This window comes from Anomaloglossus baeobatrachus, chromosome 2 (genome assembly GCF_048569485.1).
Source record: "Anomaloglossus baeobatrachus isolate aAnoBae1 chromosome 2, aAnoBae1.hap1, whole genome shotgun sequence".
NCBI classification, from domain to species: Eukaryota; Metazoa; Chordata; class Amphibia; order Anura; family Aromobatidae; genus Anomaloglossus; species Anomaloglossus baeobatrachus.
The window spans coordinates 785,174,919-785,190,871 of NC_134354.1; the positions used below are offsets into that span (position 1 = coordinate 785,174,919).

Consider the following 15,953-nt stretch of genomic DNA (forward strand, 5'->3'; position numbering starts at 1 on the left):
CTGTCCCCCTTCTTTTCCCCTGTCCCCCTTCTTTCCCCCCCCCCCTGTCCCTCTTCTTTTCCCCCCTGTCCCTCTTCTTTTCCCCCCCTGTCCCTCTTCTTTTCCCCCCTGTCCCTCTTCTTTTCCCCCCCTGTCCCTCTTCTTTTCCCCCCATGTCCCTCTTCTTTTCCCCCCCTGTCCCTCTTCTTTCCCCCTGTCCCTCTTCTATCCCTCGTCAGGAGTTTTAGGCTCCGTGTAGCCAGATATTTTGCAATCCTCCGTCTCCCGCTTTGACCCCGGTCCCCCCTTTATAACTTGCAGGGGTTGGGAGGTTTATTTGCAGGAGAAAGTTTTTCAAAAGTTGCAAACTGACATTGCAACAAACTCATTTGCGGAATGACAGACTTCGGCAACAACTTTTCAAATGTGCAAAAGTAATTTTTGTGCTTTAAAAAAAAAAAAAAATCCCCTTTATTCTACTTTAATAGTCAATGACCCAGGATCATCTGTGGAGCTGAGGAAGCTGAAGTGTTTATTTTGACAGTTGACATGCGATGATGTCATCATAGTCTGTGACGTCAATAGTCCCCTGGGGGTCTACAAAGCGCTAACTTGTCCATAGAGCTTGCAATCTACAGACGATGTATGTCTCATGCTACGTATGCATATAGACATCTCTTGACAACATCACTTCCAGATCTGTGGGTCAATGGGGACTACAGGTCTCAGCAATCCTTATGCCATAGACTATGTTTCAAAAGTGTTTTATAATCTAAAATTGAACATTTTTTTTTAGATATTTTTGGGGGTTTCTTCTGGAAAATGTTTCATTTCTTTTAAACTATTTTTTAGTTGAGGATTAAAAAAAAAAGCACAAACTAGAAAGAAGGAAATTGTAATACAGCGGTCGTCCAGCAGGGGGAGCTAAAGCGCAACTTTTTTGCAAGAAAACCTGAAAAAAATCAGTTGTGCTTTTTTTCCATTCGTTAATACAAATACGTTAAGTTTAGTCTTCTTTTTTTGGGGGGGGGTTTGCAGCACTGCAGTAAATGCTCGGTGTGTAACCGCTTTAGCTTGATGGAGGGTGTCCTGATCTCACTATAGGGGGGCACGATGATCATTTCCATCTATTATTTGTAACAAGATTCCCTTTTTTTTCCAGGGAGACATTAGAAACAACAACAGAAAAAAAAAATGTTCCCATACTCTCCCCTCCACCCTCGCCTCCTTTAACCTATGCTGAGCCGGCTGCTGGTGGCTTTTCTCCCACGTGAAAACAACACACAAGAGACTGCAAAGACCAAAGGATTATTTTACACTTTTTTTTTTTGGGAGATGTTCAATCCTGGGATACAAAAACAACAACAGGGGCACGTCACCGCAATGCAACGGGAGCCGGAATGTGCATTATTCTAGCTGAACAGCGGGCGATGGCTACGACTGAAAGCTGGGGCTGAGCCGGAGCCAAGAGTGGGTTAAACAGTTGTCAAGGAAACTTTGCGTAAACTTTTTTTTTTTTCCCTCTTGTGATTTTTTTTTTTTTTTTTTTTTTTTTATCTTACGGCTGGAAAACCAACAGGAACTAAAGTGGAATTAATTGCTGCAATTGCTAAAAGATGAGGATATATCGACGATCTTCCCAGGGCTTTTCGGCTCGACCTTTTGGAAACTTTCCCGGGATTCTATAGTCTCGGAGACGTCGGCTCTTTTCCTACATGGATTACACATTTGAATGTATTTTAATTTATTTTTTGAAGACTTTTTGAATTTTTTTGGAGGGGGTTGAAATTTGTATGAAAAGTGGACCTTTCCCCCCCCATCAACACCACTTTCTTCTTTTCGTTTTAAACAATGGCTGAGAAAGACGTGGAGAGAAAAGTTCGGATCTACAGGAGCGTGTCTTTTAAAAAACTGGGAAACTGGAATGCAAAAGCTTTTAGTGAAGAGGGAGGCACGGAACTGGCCGAGAAAGGAGATGTCACCCAACCCACATGTCAAAAAACACATCGTCCCCCTGCCAGATCCCTCAGCTTAACCAGGAAGGTGTCCAAGATCTCTTCAGCCAGCAAAGACCAGAATATCCCGTCTGTCCGGCAGCTTTCTCAACGGTTTTCGCCCCATCAGAAAGAAGATGTGGCTCTGAGCGACGATGAAAACTTAAGGAGCCTGGAGCAACGTTTTCCTGAGGGCAACAGTATAGTGGAGCCTTCTCAACAAGGCTTTATCAACCCAACCGGGAGCGATGGCCTCTCCCTGGCTCTGCCAGGTAAGTCGCATGATTTTCATAGCCCAAGCTCATGGGAATCTCCGAGCTCAGGGATCTCACTAGATGAGGTGGAAACCTTCTGTAGCTTTCTACATCAGCCAGATAACCGTGAACTGTTTGTGACAGAAGGGACTAACTGGCCTAGCGTTACCGAAATGAGAAAACTTTTTGGAGATAGCACTAGGAAAGCTCCATCCAGGGCATCTTCACTACCCGATTGTGAAGAACCAAAGGCGGGGTCTTATGTAAGGGAGACGTCAGGGATGGAACCACAGAGACATTGCCCAGTAGAAACTGCAACTGCCAAAAACTTTAATCACTACACCAAAGACCAGCCTTCGGGTCCCACGCACTTGCCCAAAAACCCTTCGTCAAGGTCGGAAAGTAACTATTGCAGAGCACCGTCGGAGAGTAAAACCGAACAATATACCCTGTGTTTGGATACAAAAGAGCACCGAAATATTAACACTGGTCCCAAACCTCAGCCTCCTCCCCCTCCTCCGAGAAGCTGTATCCCATTTGGCCTGAAAGCGCACACTCTTTCATCTGGTCTACCTAAACAAGAGGCAAGGCAGCAATCACTTAGTTTACATTCCTGGCATAGTTCAGGCAAACCACAGACAGCCCCTGATAATGTCAGACTCAAAGACAGCTACAGCATGGATGAGCTGCCGAGGAATACCGTGCTGCCCACCTTAGGCAATAAGAACAGTTCCAAGATCAGGTCCCAAGAAGCCTCATCAGGAAGCGACGAGGAAGATGGGCTTGATGTCCTCAGGGAAAGTCTCAGGAAACGCTCTACTAGGAAGGAAAATGACTGTAATAATAAAGACTTTGATGATGATGGGCACATTTTAGTCAATGCAGCACGTGACTTAGACCAAGTTACAAATTTGTTGGACTTTTCAGCCCAAAAGTTGGTACCAAGTGGCCTACTTCCTATAGTCAGTTCAGATGCCTCTTCTCCAGAGCTAAGTACTAACGTCTCAACCACTACTCCTCACGAAACACCTAAACGAAACTCTTCCGAAGCACTAACGCAAGGTCAGCTGGCCATCGTATCTCGAGTTGCAAAAGTTAACATTCCACCCTTTATGCCAAGTCCTTGTGGATCTAGAAGCAGCAGTAGATATTCAAGTACCGAAACCCTCAAAGATGATGACCACTTCAATGCATATTACACTGGGCAAGCACGAAGCCTTCCGGGAGGGTTCAATGTTAACCGATCCCCAAGTTTTGGCCAACATGAAAGTATGTCACGACCCTTAGTCCGTCCCAGGTCAAAAATACCATGTAGCTTAGCCAAACCGAGAAATGAAATAGTTCACGATGGTCTACAGTGTGACCTTGAAAGTGATGACACTAAACAAAAGAAGTCTAGGTCAAACCCGGATATCACATCAGATACCCTTAGTTTACTCACTTACTTAAAATCAGACCTTTCAGACTTAAAACTAAAAAACAGAGGGCCAGGGACAAGTGAGAAGGAAGGCATCTCCTCTAGGCTTAAGGCCTGTCAGGAGTCTTCTGGGCAGCAAAGTTTAGTTGGTCAAGGCCGATCTGTGGGGCAGAACCGATTACAACAAGGGGGCCGTCCAACATTAAAAGACTTGACGGCCACATTACGACGCACAAAATCGTTCACGTATTCCGAAAAACAGGGATCCCGACGTGTGACCACTCACAGCTCCATGAAGCAGAGTTCTTCAGAACTTATGCTCGCCTCCCCTTCCAGTAGTGATTGTATATTTTCACATATAGAAGCTACTAATAATGTTAAGGAAACCTATAATGAAGCAATGCAGGACCAATACATACAAGAAGCCAGACAAGTATTTGAGAAAATCAAGCAGATAGGGTCTCAGGAGGACTATAGTTTTGACCAGGAAGTGATTGAACATCTCAAAAGTGGAAAAAGACCTGACATATCTTACGTAAGCGTCGCGGAAGATGATGATGGCAAATGTTTAATGAAATGTGCAACCAATGAAATTGGGTCTAATAGGAAAACCTCTGACTTATCGGTACATGAGTCCAGCTTGACTGATGAAGGGATTGTTACCGAGGTAGACCCTACACCTTGTACTTCATATCGAGACCTTGGTCAGAAGCTTAAAGTTTGGAAATCAACGGAAATGTACCAGGAAGAAAGTGACTTTTTGCATTCCCCAAATGGAGACTATATCCCAGTTCAATCCCATACAAGTAATTTAGAAAGTACTCAGTGCTCTGACACTCAACAATTGGATGCTCCACCAACACCTGGAACAGTTAGACGTAGACGGAAATTTCCTTCCCTGGGTAATAGTGGTACAGATTCTAGTAGCGGGAGCAATGGTGAGTCTGGTAGTGACGCCTATAGGTCTTTGAGTGATCCAATGCCTCACCGGAGCTACTCTATCACTGAAGACGCTAAGAATTTCTCTATGGATAGCAACCTCCTCGGATCATTAAATTCAAAGTCTGGGATCTCTGATTCTTCGGCTACGGCTCTATCCGAATGCACCGGTAGTGCTGCCAGTGTACTTTCTTTCAGTAGTGATGGGGCAAAGGACTACAATACGGTCATCCAAAATATCGTTAGTCAACCGGGAGCCCTTGATAAAGTCATTGATGAAAAGGGCAACGGGAAGACCATCAAGAAAAAGTCATTTAGCGATCCAAGTCGTCGTGGAGAATTGTCTCCTGCTGGCCTAGAAGACTACAATGAGCCTTCCAAAGAGTTGGAACAGTCCATCCTGGCATCTACCAGTGAACCGATACTCTCAGAGCAGAGAGATGAATTAGAAGATCTGGATGAGATAGAAGAAGAGGCAAAGTTTTACGCTCAACAAGAACATCCGTCACCTGCTGATTTGGAAGAAAACGGTCTGGAAGGAAATCAAAGTTTAAATTTCGACCCAAACCTTGTAAACGTCTTATCTCCAAGGGTGGTTAGACGTAGCTTTAAAAAGCGTACCAACAGAATCGGTAGCCATGATAGCAACAAGGAAGGTGAGGAACCAAAGGAAGCACTTTCTAAAATAAGGCAAGGAAGCAAACATGTCCGACACACTAGTGAACCAGCAACATTTATTCCAATCTCTCCTCCTGAATGCAAAGTGTTAGGCCATGGTGGTCCCCATTTGACAAACGTGGAGTCTACAAGGCCTCAAATCAAACACCATCCAGTTTTAATAACCCCCTTATTGGATGTTTCCAAGCCTATGCCAGCTACCCCTAGTAGCTCTAATAATTTCAACCCTATGGATTTGCCAAGAACAGCACCAAGCACTCCAACCACAACCGAGCCGAAACCCTTGAAGGTTCCCAAGCCTGCCAAAGAGACTAGTAACAGGAGCAAGCCAAATGTGGTGAGTACAAGGCATTATTAACTTTTACTCAAACTTACTGTTCATGGTTTGGTTTTGATTTGTGTTTTTTTTCGGTTAATGTTGACCTTTCATAATGTATTTGGTGTTTGTATTGGCTTGTTGTAGACAACCAGATGATGGTCAAGTGTTGCGGATCAGCATTAGTACATCCAGGGCTGTTTTTATCTCAGACGTATGTCAAGGTCTACAAAGATATTGTCATGGTTCCAATGCGAGGAGCATCTTGTGTTATGTTGTGCCAAGAACTGGTACTTGCTGTTCCGTCACTCAGAGCTTTTTACAGGTTTGGATGCTCTACTGTTTGTCTTGAACACCTATGGAAGGGTTATCGCTAAGCTCTGGGTTTTACGCTGGTCCTGGGAGGTGCCTACGTAGATGCTCCTTGTTCCTGGTGATTGCTCTGCTACATTAGGGAGCATGCTAACCCGGAACATCGCCAGTCATACTTCCTGGTTACAGTAGTGCTCTCAGCTCCCGTAGTGTTTAGTGATCTGAGATTGGCTCTCGACTCTGGACTGTTGTTGACTTTTCTCTGCCTGTCTACCTGCTTTTGTTGTTACCTCCTGGCTTCTGACCTCAAACCTCCTCCTGACCATGTCCCCGCCTGCTCCCTGTATCCTGTACATACTCTCCTGAAATCTTGACCCTCGGCTTGTTTCTTGACCTCGTCTGTCTGCTCCCAGTTTCCTGTCATTACCTCCTGGCTTCTGACCTCAAACCTCCTCCTGACCACGTCCCCGCCTGCTCCCTGTATCCTGTACATACTCTCCTGAAATCTTGACCCTCGGCTTGTTTCTTGACCTCATCTCTGTCTGCTCTCAGTTTCCTGTCATTACTTCCTGGCTTCTGACCTCGGCTTGTTTGACTACCTCTCTATTTACTGCACGCAAGTAGTGTCTAGTGCCACCTAGTGACGGACATCACAAATATAGTAAGAAAGAGACAAGGAGAATTTATATCATCCTAATGATTAACATGAGTTGTGAGCCTTCCTTGTGTCCACCATATTGCATCGAATTGTGATCGGTATAATGTCCCGAAAACCAATGTTTCCAGTTTAGCCCCATGGACTAGAGTATGGCCAGATGGGCTAGTGAAGGACTACTAAAAGTGTCCTTGGGTATGAGCAATTTTAGAAGCAAATGAGCATGTTTGATGATATAGGATACATCCAAATGATCCATGTGCCCCCTACGTTCAGCGTCTTCGGAAGACACCTCATCATGGCGACATTGTACCAAGAATTAATACTTCTCGGAGAACTTTTCTAAGTCATTCAGATTGGAGGGATAGATGGATGCCATAGTTTTAGTTTTTTTTATTATTGAATCAATGGCATAGCCTTGTCACTGATTGTTCTTTCCAATGCCCCGACACCTTGGCCGCCTGATAACGTAGGTGCCGATAACAACGTGTGCGTGAAACATCTTGTGGTGGGGTACCGCATTAAGGTCCTCGGTGTCTTTCCAAGTTTTGTTTTACGAGTCTCTACTAGACGTACAGATTCAATACCAAGAAATATATTAAGGATTTTTTTTTTTGTTATTTGTGTATATTTCGTATTTGTGTACAGTTTGTCTTTTTTGCCTTTTTTTTTTGTTTAGTGATTTTGGAATTTAACTCGCTCCTGAAAATTTGCACCAAAAGGTGCAATTTTTATATCCGTTCAAGGGCATTGGCAGATGGAGGAATAATTACTTGATTGTCAAAAAATTCAGAGGTCCACGATCCACGGACGGATCACGGTTCTCCTGACCTGACCATAGGACTCACCATTGGCCGATCCGGTCCTTACTAGGACCGTGTTTTCCGGACGTCTGAATGAGTCTTTTACATCTTATAATGTAAAATTATAAAACTTATTAGAATTTAATTTTTTTTTTTTTTTTTACAATTTTTGTTGAGTTTTTTTTTTGTTTTTTTGTTTTTTTTTGTTTGTTTTTGAGCTTTTGGTGGACAATGAGGTCTGAATATTTCCTGATGTGATACCCTTGTTTGCAGAGGGAAGTCTTCTACTTTCCTCGATAAGCGCTGGCTTCCTGCTGAGAGGAGTTGGCGGATTAATAAGTGAACGCTGGATCTTTGCGGGGGACATTTCTGAGTGCGTTGTTGAGTAACTCGTGTCATTTATTGATAGTGACGGGTTTTTAGACTTTTTTTATGCAGTCATGCTATTATTGCTGAGCAATGGCTGCACAGATCTGAGACTCGAGGTCACAAGCGCATTACTATGCCCAATAATATGGATTGTAATGGATTGTATTCTATCCAGCCCCGGCCACGCGTCCAACTGCTCGTTACTAGTACCAAGCACCCGAGCATGGTAGTGCCCGCTCATCACTAGTTACTAGTACTGAGCACCCGAGCATGGTAGTGCCCGCTCATCACTAGTTACCAGTACGGAGCACCCGAGCATGGTAGTGCCCGCTCATCACTAGTTACCAGTACTGAGCACCCGAGCATGGTAGTGCCCGCTCATCACTAGTTACCAGTACTGAGCCCCCGAGCATGGTAGTGCCTGCTCATCTCTAATTACCAGTACTGAGCACCCGAGCATGGTAGTGCCCGCTCATCACTAGTTACCAGTACTGAGCACCCGAGCATGGTAGTGCCTGCTCATCTCTAATTACCAGTACTGAGCACCCAAGCATGGTAGTGCCCCCTCATCACTAGTTACCAGTACTGAGCACCCGAGCATGGTAGTGCCCGCTCATCACTAGTTACCAGTACTGAGCACCTGAGCATGGTAGTGCCCGCTCATCACTAGTTACCAGTACTGAGCACCTATGCATGGTAGTGCCCGCTCATCACTAGTTACCAGTACAGAGCACCCGAGCATGGTAGTGCCCGCTCATCACTAGTTACCAGTACAGAGCACCCGAGCATGGTAGTGCCTGCTCATCACTAGTTACCAGTACTGCGTACCCGAGCATGGTAGTGCCCGCTCATCACTAGTTACCAGTACTGAGCACCTGAGCATGGTAGTGCCTGGTCATCACTAGTTACCAGTACTGAGCACCTGAGCATGGTAGTGCCCGCTCATCACTAGTTACCAGTACTGAGCACCCGAGCATGGTAGTGCCCGCTCATCACTAGTTACCAGTACTGAGCACCCGAGCATGGTAGTGCCCGCTCCTCACTAGTTACCAGTACTGAGCACCCGAGCATGGTAGTGCCCGCTCATCACTAGTTACCAGTACTGAGCACCCGAGCATGGTAGTGCCCGCTCATCACCAGTTACCAGTACTGAGCAGCTGAGCATGGCAGTGCCCGCTCATCACTAGTTACGAGTACTGAGCATGGTAGTGCCCGCTCCTCACTAGTTACCAGTACTGAGCACCCGAGCATGGTAGTGCCCGCTCATCACTAGTTACCAGTACTGAGCACCTGAGCATGGTAGTGCCCGCTCATCACTAGTTACCAGTACTGAGCACCCGAGCATGGTAGTGCCCGCTCATCACTAGTTACCAGTACTGAGCACCTGAGCATGGTAGAGCCCGCTCATCACTAGTTACCAGTACTGAGCACCTGAGCATGGTAGTGCCCGCTCATCACTAGTTACCAGTACTGAGCACCTGAGCATGGTAGTGCCCGCTCATCACTAGTTACCAGTACTGAGCACCCGAGCATGGTAGTGCCCACTCATCACTAGTTACCAGTACTGAGCACCTGAGCATGGTAGTGCCCGCTCATCACTAGTTACCAGTACTGAGCACCCGAGCATGGTAGTGCCCGCTCATCACTAGTTACCAGTACTGAGCACCCGAGCATGGTAGTGCCCGCTCATCACTAGTTACCAGTACTGAGCACCCGAGCATGGTAGTGCCCGCTCATCACTAGTTACCAGTACTGAGCACCTGAGCATGGTAGTGCCCGCTCATCACCAGTTACCAGTACAGAGCACCTGAGCATGGCAGTGCCTGCTCATCACTAGTTACCAGTACTGAGCATGGTAGTGCCCGCTCATCACTAGTTACCAGTACAGAGCACCCGAGCATGGTAGTGCCCGCTCATCACTAGTTACCAGTACTGAGTACCTGAGCATGGTAGTGCCTGCTCATCACTAGTTACCAGTACTGAGTACCCGAGCATGGTAGTGCCCGCTCCTCACTAGTTACCAGTACTGAGCACCCGAGCATGGTAGTGCCCGCTCATCACTAGTTACCAGTACTGAGCACCCGAGCATGGTAGTGCCCGCTCATCACCAGTTACCAGTACAGAGCACCTGAGCATGGCAGTGCCTGCTCATCACTAGTTACCAGTACTGAGCACCCGAGCATGGTAGTGCCCGCTCATCACTAGTTACCAGTACTGAGCACCCGAGCATGGTAGTGCCCGCTCATCACTAGTTACCAGTACTGAGCACCCGAGCATGGTAGTGCCCGCTCATCACTAGTTACCAGTACAGAGCACCCGAGCATGGTAGTGCCTGCTCATCACTAGTTACCAGTACTGAGTACCCGAGCATGGTAGTGCCCGCTCATCACTAGTTACCAGTACTGAGCATGGTAGTGCCCGCTCATCACTAGTTACCAGTACAGAGCACCCGAGCATGGTAGTGCCTGCTCATCACTAGTTACCAGTACTGAGTACCCGAGCATGGTAGTGCCCGCTCATCACTAGTTACCAGTACTGAGCACCCGAGCATGGTAGTGCCCGCTCATCACTAGTTACCAGTACTGAGCACCTGAGCATGGTAGTGCCCACTCATCACTAGTTACCAGTACTGAGCACCTGAGCATGGTAGTGCCCGCTCATCACTAGTTACCAGTACTGAGCACCCGAGCATGGTAGTGCCCGCTCATCACTAGTTACCAGTACTGAGCATGGTAGTGCCCGCTCATCACTAGTTACCAGTACTGAGCACCCGAGCATGGTAGTGCCCGCTCATCACTAGTTACCAGTACTGAGCACCAGAGCATGGTAGTGCCCGCCCATCACTAGTTACCAGTACTGAGCACCCGAGCATGGTAGTGTCTTACCTCTCATTGCTGTGGTTGAGGTATCAAAATCTTTAGGCACATGACATAGAAATGTTTCTAAGAATCTTCTTTTGATCTTTATCCACTTATATTCTTTATATTGTGTCGTGCGCCGCCTCCTGTTGTGGTGACGGGTGCACCCCCAATGCTCATAGACTCATTCCCTTTTGTCCGTATTGACCCTCATTTCTTTTCTGTGCTGTAAGACACGACCCTCCCCGCCTCCCCCCCACCTTGACATGACAAGAAATGGACTCTTTCATCTTGTCATGCAAGTAAAAAGCTAACAGAAAGCTGCAGCATTATAAATGCAGCTCTGGAGGGGTCCGGAACGATGTAACTGATGGTCTGTGCGATTTCTGAACAGCGATATACTGCAGCGTCCCAGAGGTTGTGTTACCGGTGAGTGTGAACATTCCCCTATGAGCTGCACCTTCGCACGAGGCGCTCCGCTGTCCGTTGTCCGCCAGATCTCCAGTTTTTCTGTGTTTTCGGGAATATTCCAGCTGTCACTTTTCCGCGACGTGTTATAAAGACCAGATCTCTGCAATCCAGCGCAATCAGAGCCAATTAAATAAAGCTAAACAAAAAATAAATCCCATCCATCTCCGAGCTGTGACACGTCGCGGCCTCCACCGAGATATCGGCCCGCGCTGACGTCTCGTAGCGGTATAACTGGGAAAAGCTATAAATAGTGTGTAGGGTCATTGTACATCTGCGGTCCGACCGCGGCTGCCCGGCGTCTCTACACGGTATTACGTGTATTCTGCACTGTATAGCGGTGTAACATCGGTGCACTATGCTACAGGGCATTGGCCAATGGGTTTATGACCCTGTCAATACACATACATTGTGAATGCTTTGTAATAATACATACATAATATACATCTTATGCCTAATATGGCGGTATAATATTAGCGTGATATGGCACTGATTGTTTCTGTAGTTATGACCTGGTTACTATACTTGTATACGGGTATATATTTTAGTCTAATTTACTTTTTGTGCACCATATGGTGGTATAATATTTGAACACTGTATGGTGGTACTATTTAGGAGATGTGTGACAGTATTCTTTTGATTCTGTAGGATTTTGTCAGTGCCACCTGTGCACCATGTGGTGGTATAATATTGGGTCTAGCCCAGCTTTTTCACCACTGCATGGTAGAAGTTTTTATTTTACATATGATGTTATTCAATTGGTTCTTTATGATAGTATTTCACCAGCACCACTTGTGCACTATGTGGCAGTATAATGTTGGGTATTGCCCAGCTGTTTCACCACTGCATGGTAGTAGTATTTAGTTGATATATGGCTTTACTCTATTGGTTCTGAATGACAGCATTTCACCAGTATCACTTGAGCACTATGTGACGGTAAAATGCATCAGTATGACACACTTATTTGAACACTATATGGCGGTATTTTTAGGGCTGTATGATGGTAATCATTTGGTTCTTGGTAACACGATTGGTTATAGCCAAGACTGATTCCGTCCACTGCTCACCATGTGCAGATGTCGCTGTGAAAATGGTTATTAGGGGCTATTAGGGGGGATGGCGGTACATCAACCCCCTGTCCTGCAGCCATTAGACATGATATCCCCACAGGTCCTGTGATTGGGATTGCGGCATGATCGACCCATGATGGAGAACCTTCCATAAACTGAACATTTCCTCTATAGAGGTTGTCCACTAAATTAATGGCCTATCCTTGGGAAAACTCATGAATGTCGGACCCCGAATGAACAGATATTTATGAACTATTCTAAGGATAGGCCATAAATGTAGTGGACAACCCCTTTAAGAACGTCATAAAGGGTTAATCTGAACTTTTCTCCTGTAACATTGTAAACCAGAAAGGGGCCAATTACAGGAGCTCCTGGGGGCGGTGTCCGGTGGAGGTCGTGCTGGGTCCGTACCCCCAGGACTCCAGCCACAAGAAGCTGGGGAAGAATATGTACTACCTGGCGCCTCACCATCAGCACCAGCACCGCGAGCCGGTGCCACCGCGTCACCTCCAGACAGGAGACCATCATATAGACTGAGCCAATCATAGCGCACCCCAAGCAGCACGTGTCTGCTGAGATGTGTATCTAATCCTCTCCTGTGTGATACTGTCTGCTGAGCTGTGTATCTAATCCTATCCTGTGTGATACTGTCTCTGCTGAGCTGTGTATCTAATCCTATCCTGTGTGATACTGTCTGCTGAGCTGTGTATCTATTCCTCTCCTGTGTGATACTGTCTGCTGAGCTGTGTATCTAATCCTATCCTGTGTGATACTGTCTGCTGATCTGTGTATCTAATCCTCCCCTGTGTGATACTGTCTGCTGAGCTGTGTATCTAATCCTATCCTGTGTGATACTGTCTGCTGAGCTGTGTATCTAATCCTATCCTGTGTGATACTGTCTGCTGAGCTGTGTATCTAATCCTATCCTGTGTGATACTGTCTGCTGAGCTACTGTATCTAATCCTCTCCTGTGTGATACTGTCTGCTGAGCTGTGTATCTAATCCTATCCTGTGTGATACTGTCTGCTGAGCTGTGTATCTAATCCTATCCTGTGTGATACTGGCTGCTGAGCTGTGTATCTAATCCTCTCCTGTGTGATACTGTCTGCTGAGCCGTGTATCTAATCCTATCCTGTGTGATACTGTCTGCTGAGCTGTGTATCTAATCCTATCCTGTGTGATACTGTCTGCTGAGCTGTGTATATAATCCTATCCTGTGTGATACTGTCTGCTGAGCTGTGTATCTAATCCTCTCCTATGTGATACTATTTGCTGAGCTGTATATCTAATCCTCTCCTGTGTGATACTGTCTGCTGAGCTGTGTATCTAATCCTATCCTTGTGTGATACTGTCTGCTGAGCTGTGTACCTAATCCTCTCCTGTGTGATACTGTCTGCTGAGCTGTGTATCTAATCCTATCCTGTGTGATACTGTCTGCTGAGCTGTGTATCTAATCCTATCCTGTGTGATACTGTCCGCTGAGCTGTGTATCTAATCCTCTCCTGTGTGATACTGTCTGCTGAGCTGTGTATCTAATCCTCTCCTGTGTGATACTGTCTGCTGAGCTGTGTATCTAATCCTATCCTGTGTGATACTGTCTGCTGAGCTGTGTATCTAATCCTCTCCTGTGTGATACTGTCTGCTGAGCTGTGTATCTAATCCTATCCTGTGTGATACTGTCTGCTGAGCTGTGTATCTATTCCTCTCCTGTGTGATACTGTCTGCTGAGCTGTGTATCTAATCCTCTCCTGTGTGATGCTGTCTGCTGAGCTGTGTATCTGATCCTATCCTGTGTGATACTGTCTGCTGAGCTGTGTATCTAATCCTCTCCTGTGTGATACTGTCCGCTGAGCCGTGTATCTAATCCTCTCCTGTGTGATACTGTCTGCTGAGCTGTGTATCTAATCCTCTCCTGTGTGATACTGTCTGCTGAGCTGTGTATCTAATCCTATCCTGTGATACTGTCTGCTGAGCCGTGTATCTAATCCTACCCTGTGTGATACTGTCTGCTGAGCTGTGTATCTAATCCTATCCTGTGTGATACTGTCTGCTGAGCTGTGTATCTAATCCTATCCTGTGTGATACTGTCTGCTGAGCTGTGTATCTAATCCTATCCTGTGTGATACTGTCTGCTGAGCTGTGTATCTAATCCTATCCTGTGTGATACTGTCTGCTGAGCCGTGTATCTAATGTTATCCTGTGTGATACTGTCTGCTGAGCTGTGTATCTATTCCTCTCCTGTGTGATACTGTCTGCTGAGCTGTGTATCTAATCCTCTCCTGTGTGATACTGTCTGCTGAGCTGTGTATCTAATCCTCTCCTGTGTGATACTGTCTGCTGAGCTGTGTATCTAATCCTCTCCTGTGTGATACTGTCTGCTGAGCTGTGTATCTAATCCTCTCCTGTGTTATACTGTCTGCTGAGCTGTGTATCTAATCCTCTCCTGTGTGATGCTGTCTGCTGAGCTGTGTATCTAATCCTCTCCTGTGTGATACTGTCTGCTGAGCTGTGTATCTAATCCTATCCTGTGTGATGCTGTCTGCTGAGCTGTGTATCTGATCCTGTCCTGTGTGATACTGTCTGCTGAGCTGTGTATCTAATCCTCTCCTGTGTGATACTGTCTGCTGAGCTGTGTATCTAATCCTCTCCTGTGTGATACTGTCTGCTGAGCTGTGTATCTAAGCTCTTCGCCTCCGGTGTTAACCTCTCGCTGCCCTGCTGGCGCATTCTTGGCAGATTATATAATGGTTTACATTTCTTGCGTCTCGTCTTCTCGTTTCTGAGATTCCTCCTCTTCTTATTCTTAATGTTGGATTCTTTTTTCTTTCTTTCCACGTCAGGTATTTCCAAAAACAAACATGTGGTTATCCGGGAGAAGCCGGAGTCTGGGGCCGAGTCTGCAGGATTGTGCATAGGGAAGACTTAAAGGGGAATTCCACCAGCGCAGAAAGAGTTAACGGAATGCTCCAGGCAAATAGTGCAGGGTCTGAGGGGGCGGAGCCTGACACAGGGAGTCAAGGAATAATTTATATTATGCTCCGCCCCCTCAGGTCAAACACTAGACTAAGGACAGTATAGAGGGCAGGGGGCACAGGGGTGGTCTATGCGAGTCCCCCACCTCTCTGTCATATGAGCAGTAAGTGTCCATCCACCACTACTTACGCAGAGCGCAGCAGTTATAGTGGGTTTGTCACCGGCTGCTGCGCTCTGTATATAAGTCGACATGATGGAAGCTGAGCAGCCAATGAATGAAGACAGTGGGGTTCATTAAGTAGTGGGAGCTGTTTTCTGTTTTTACACTTTTTCTAGCCCTGACTAATTTAGGCCTACGGTTAAGGACAAGGTGTAGTCTGAAGTATAGGTGTAGGACTAAGGTTGGGTTCAGGGCTAGGGTTGGGCTTATGGTGATAAATAGGTTTAGGACTAAGGTTGGGTTTAAGGTTAGGTCAAAGGTTAGGTTCAGGGCTAAAGTTAGGGCAAGGGTTAGGCTTATGGTGAAAAATAGGTTTAGAGCTAAGGTTGGGTTTAAAGTTGGGTTTAAGGTTGGGTTCAGAGCTAGGTTTAGGAAAAGGGCTAGGGTTATGGGGAACAATAGGTTTAGGGCTAAGGTTGAGATTAGATTTACAGTGTAGTATTGTGTTAGGGCTAAAGTTGAGCTTAGGGTTAGGGCTAAGGCCAGGGTTACAGCATAGTATAGGGTTAGGTTATTAGGTTACAACTAAGGTTGTGTTTAAAGCTGAGCTTATGATAAGGGCGAAGGATAGAGCTAACATAGACATATGTTTACGGCGTAGTATTGTATAAGAGCTAAAGTTGAGTTTAGAGCTAAGATTAGGACTAA

At 46.1% G+C, this 15,953-nt stretch overlaps 1 protein-coding gene across 2 annotated transcripts in view; it reads left to right on the forward strand.

Moving 5' to 3' along the window:
- The first annotated feature begins 1,520 nt into the window (after positions 1–1,520).
- Positions 1,521–15,953, forward strand: part of ARHGEF17 (Rho guanine nucleotide exchange factor 17) — a 214,657-nt gene continuing 200,224 nt past the window's right edge. For both annotated transcript variants that reach the window (XM_075337614.1, XM_075337616.1), the window contains exon 1: positions 1,521–5,598. In XM_075337614.1, coding sequence (XP_075193729.1) covers positions 1,831–5,598 — 3,768 coding nt within the window. In that variant the 5' untranslated portion in view covers positions 1,521–1,830. The remainder of the gene's footprint in view (positions 5,599–15,953) is intronic.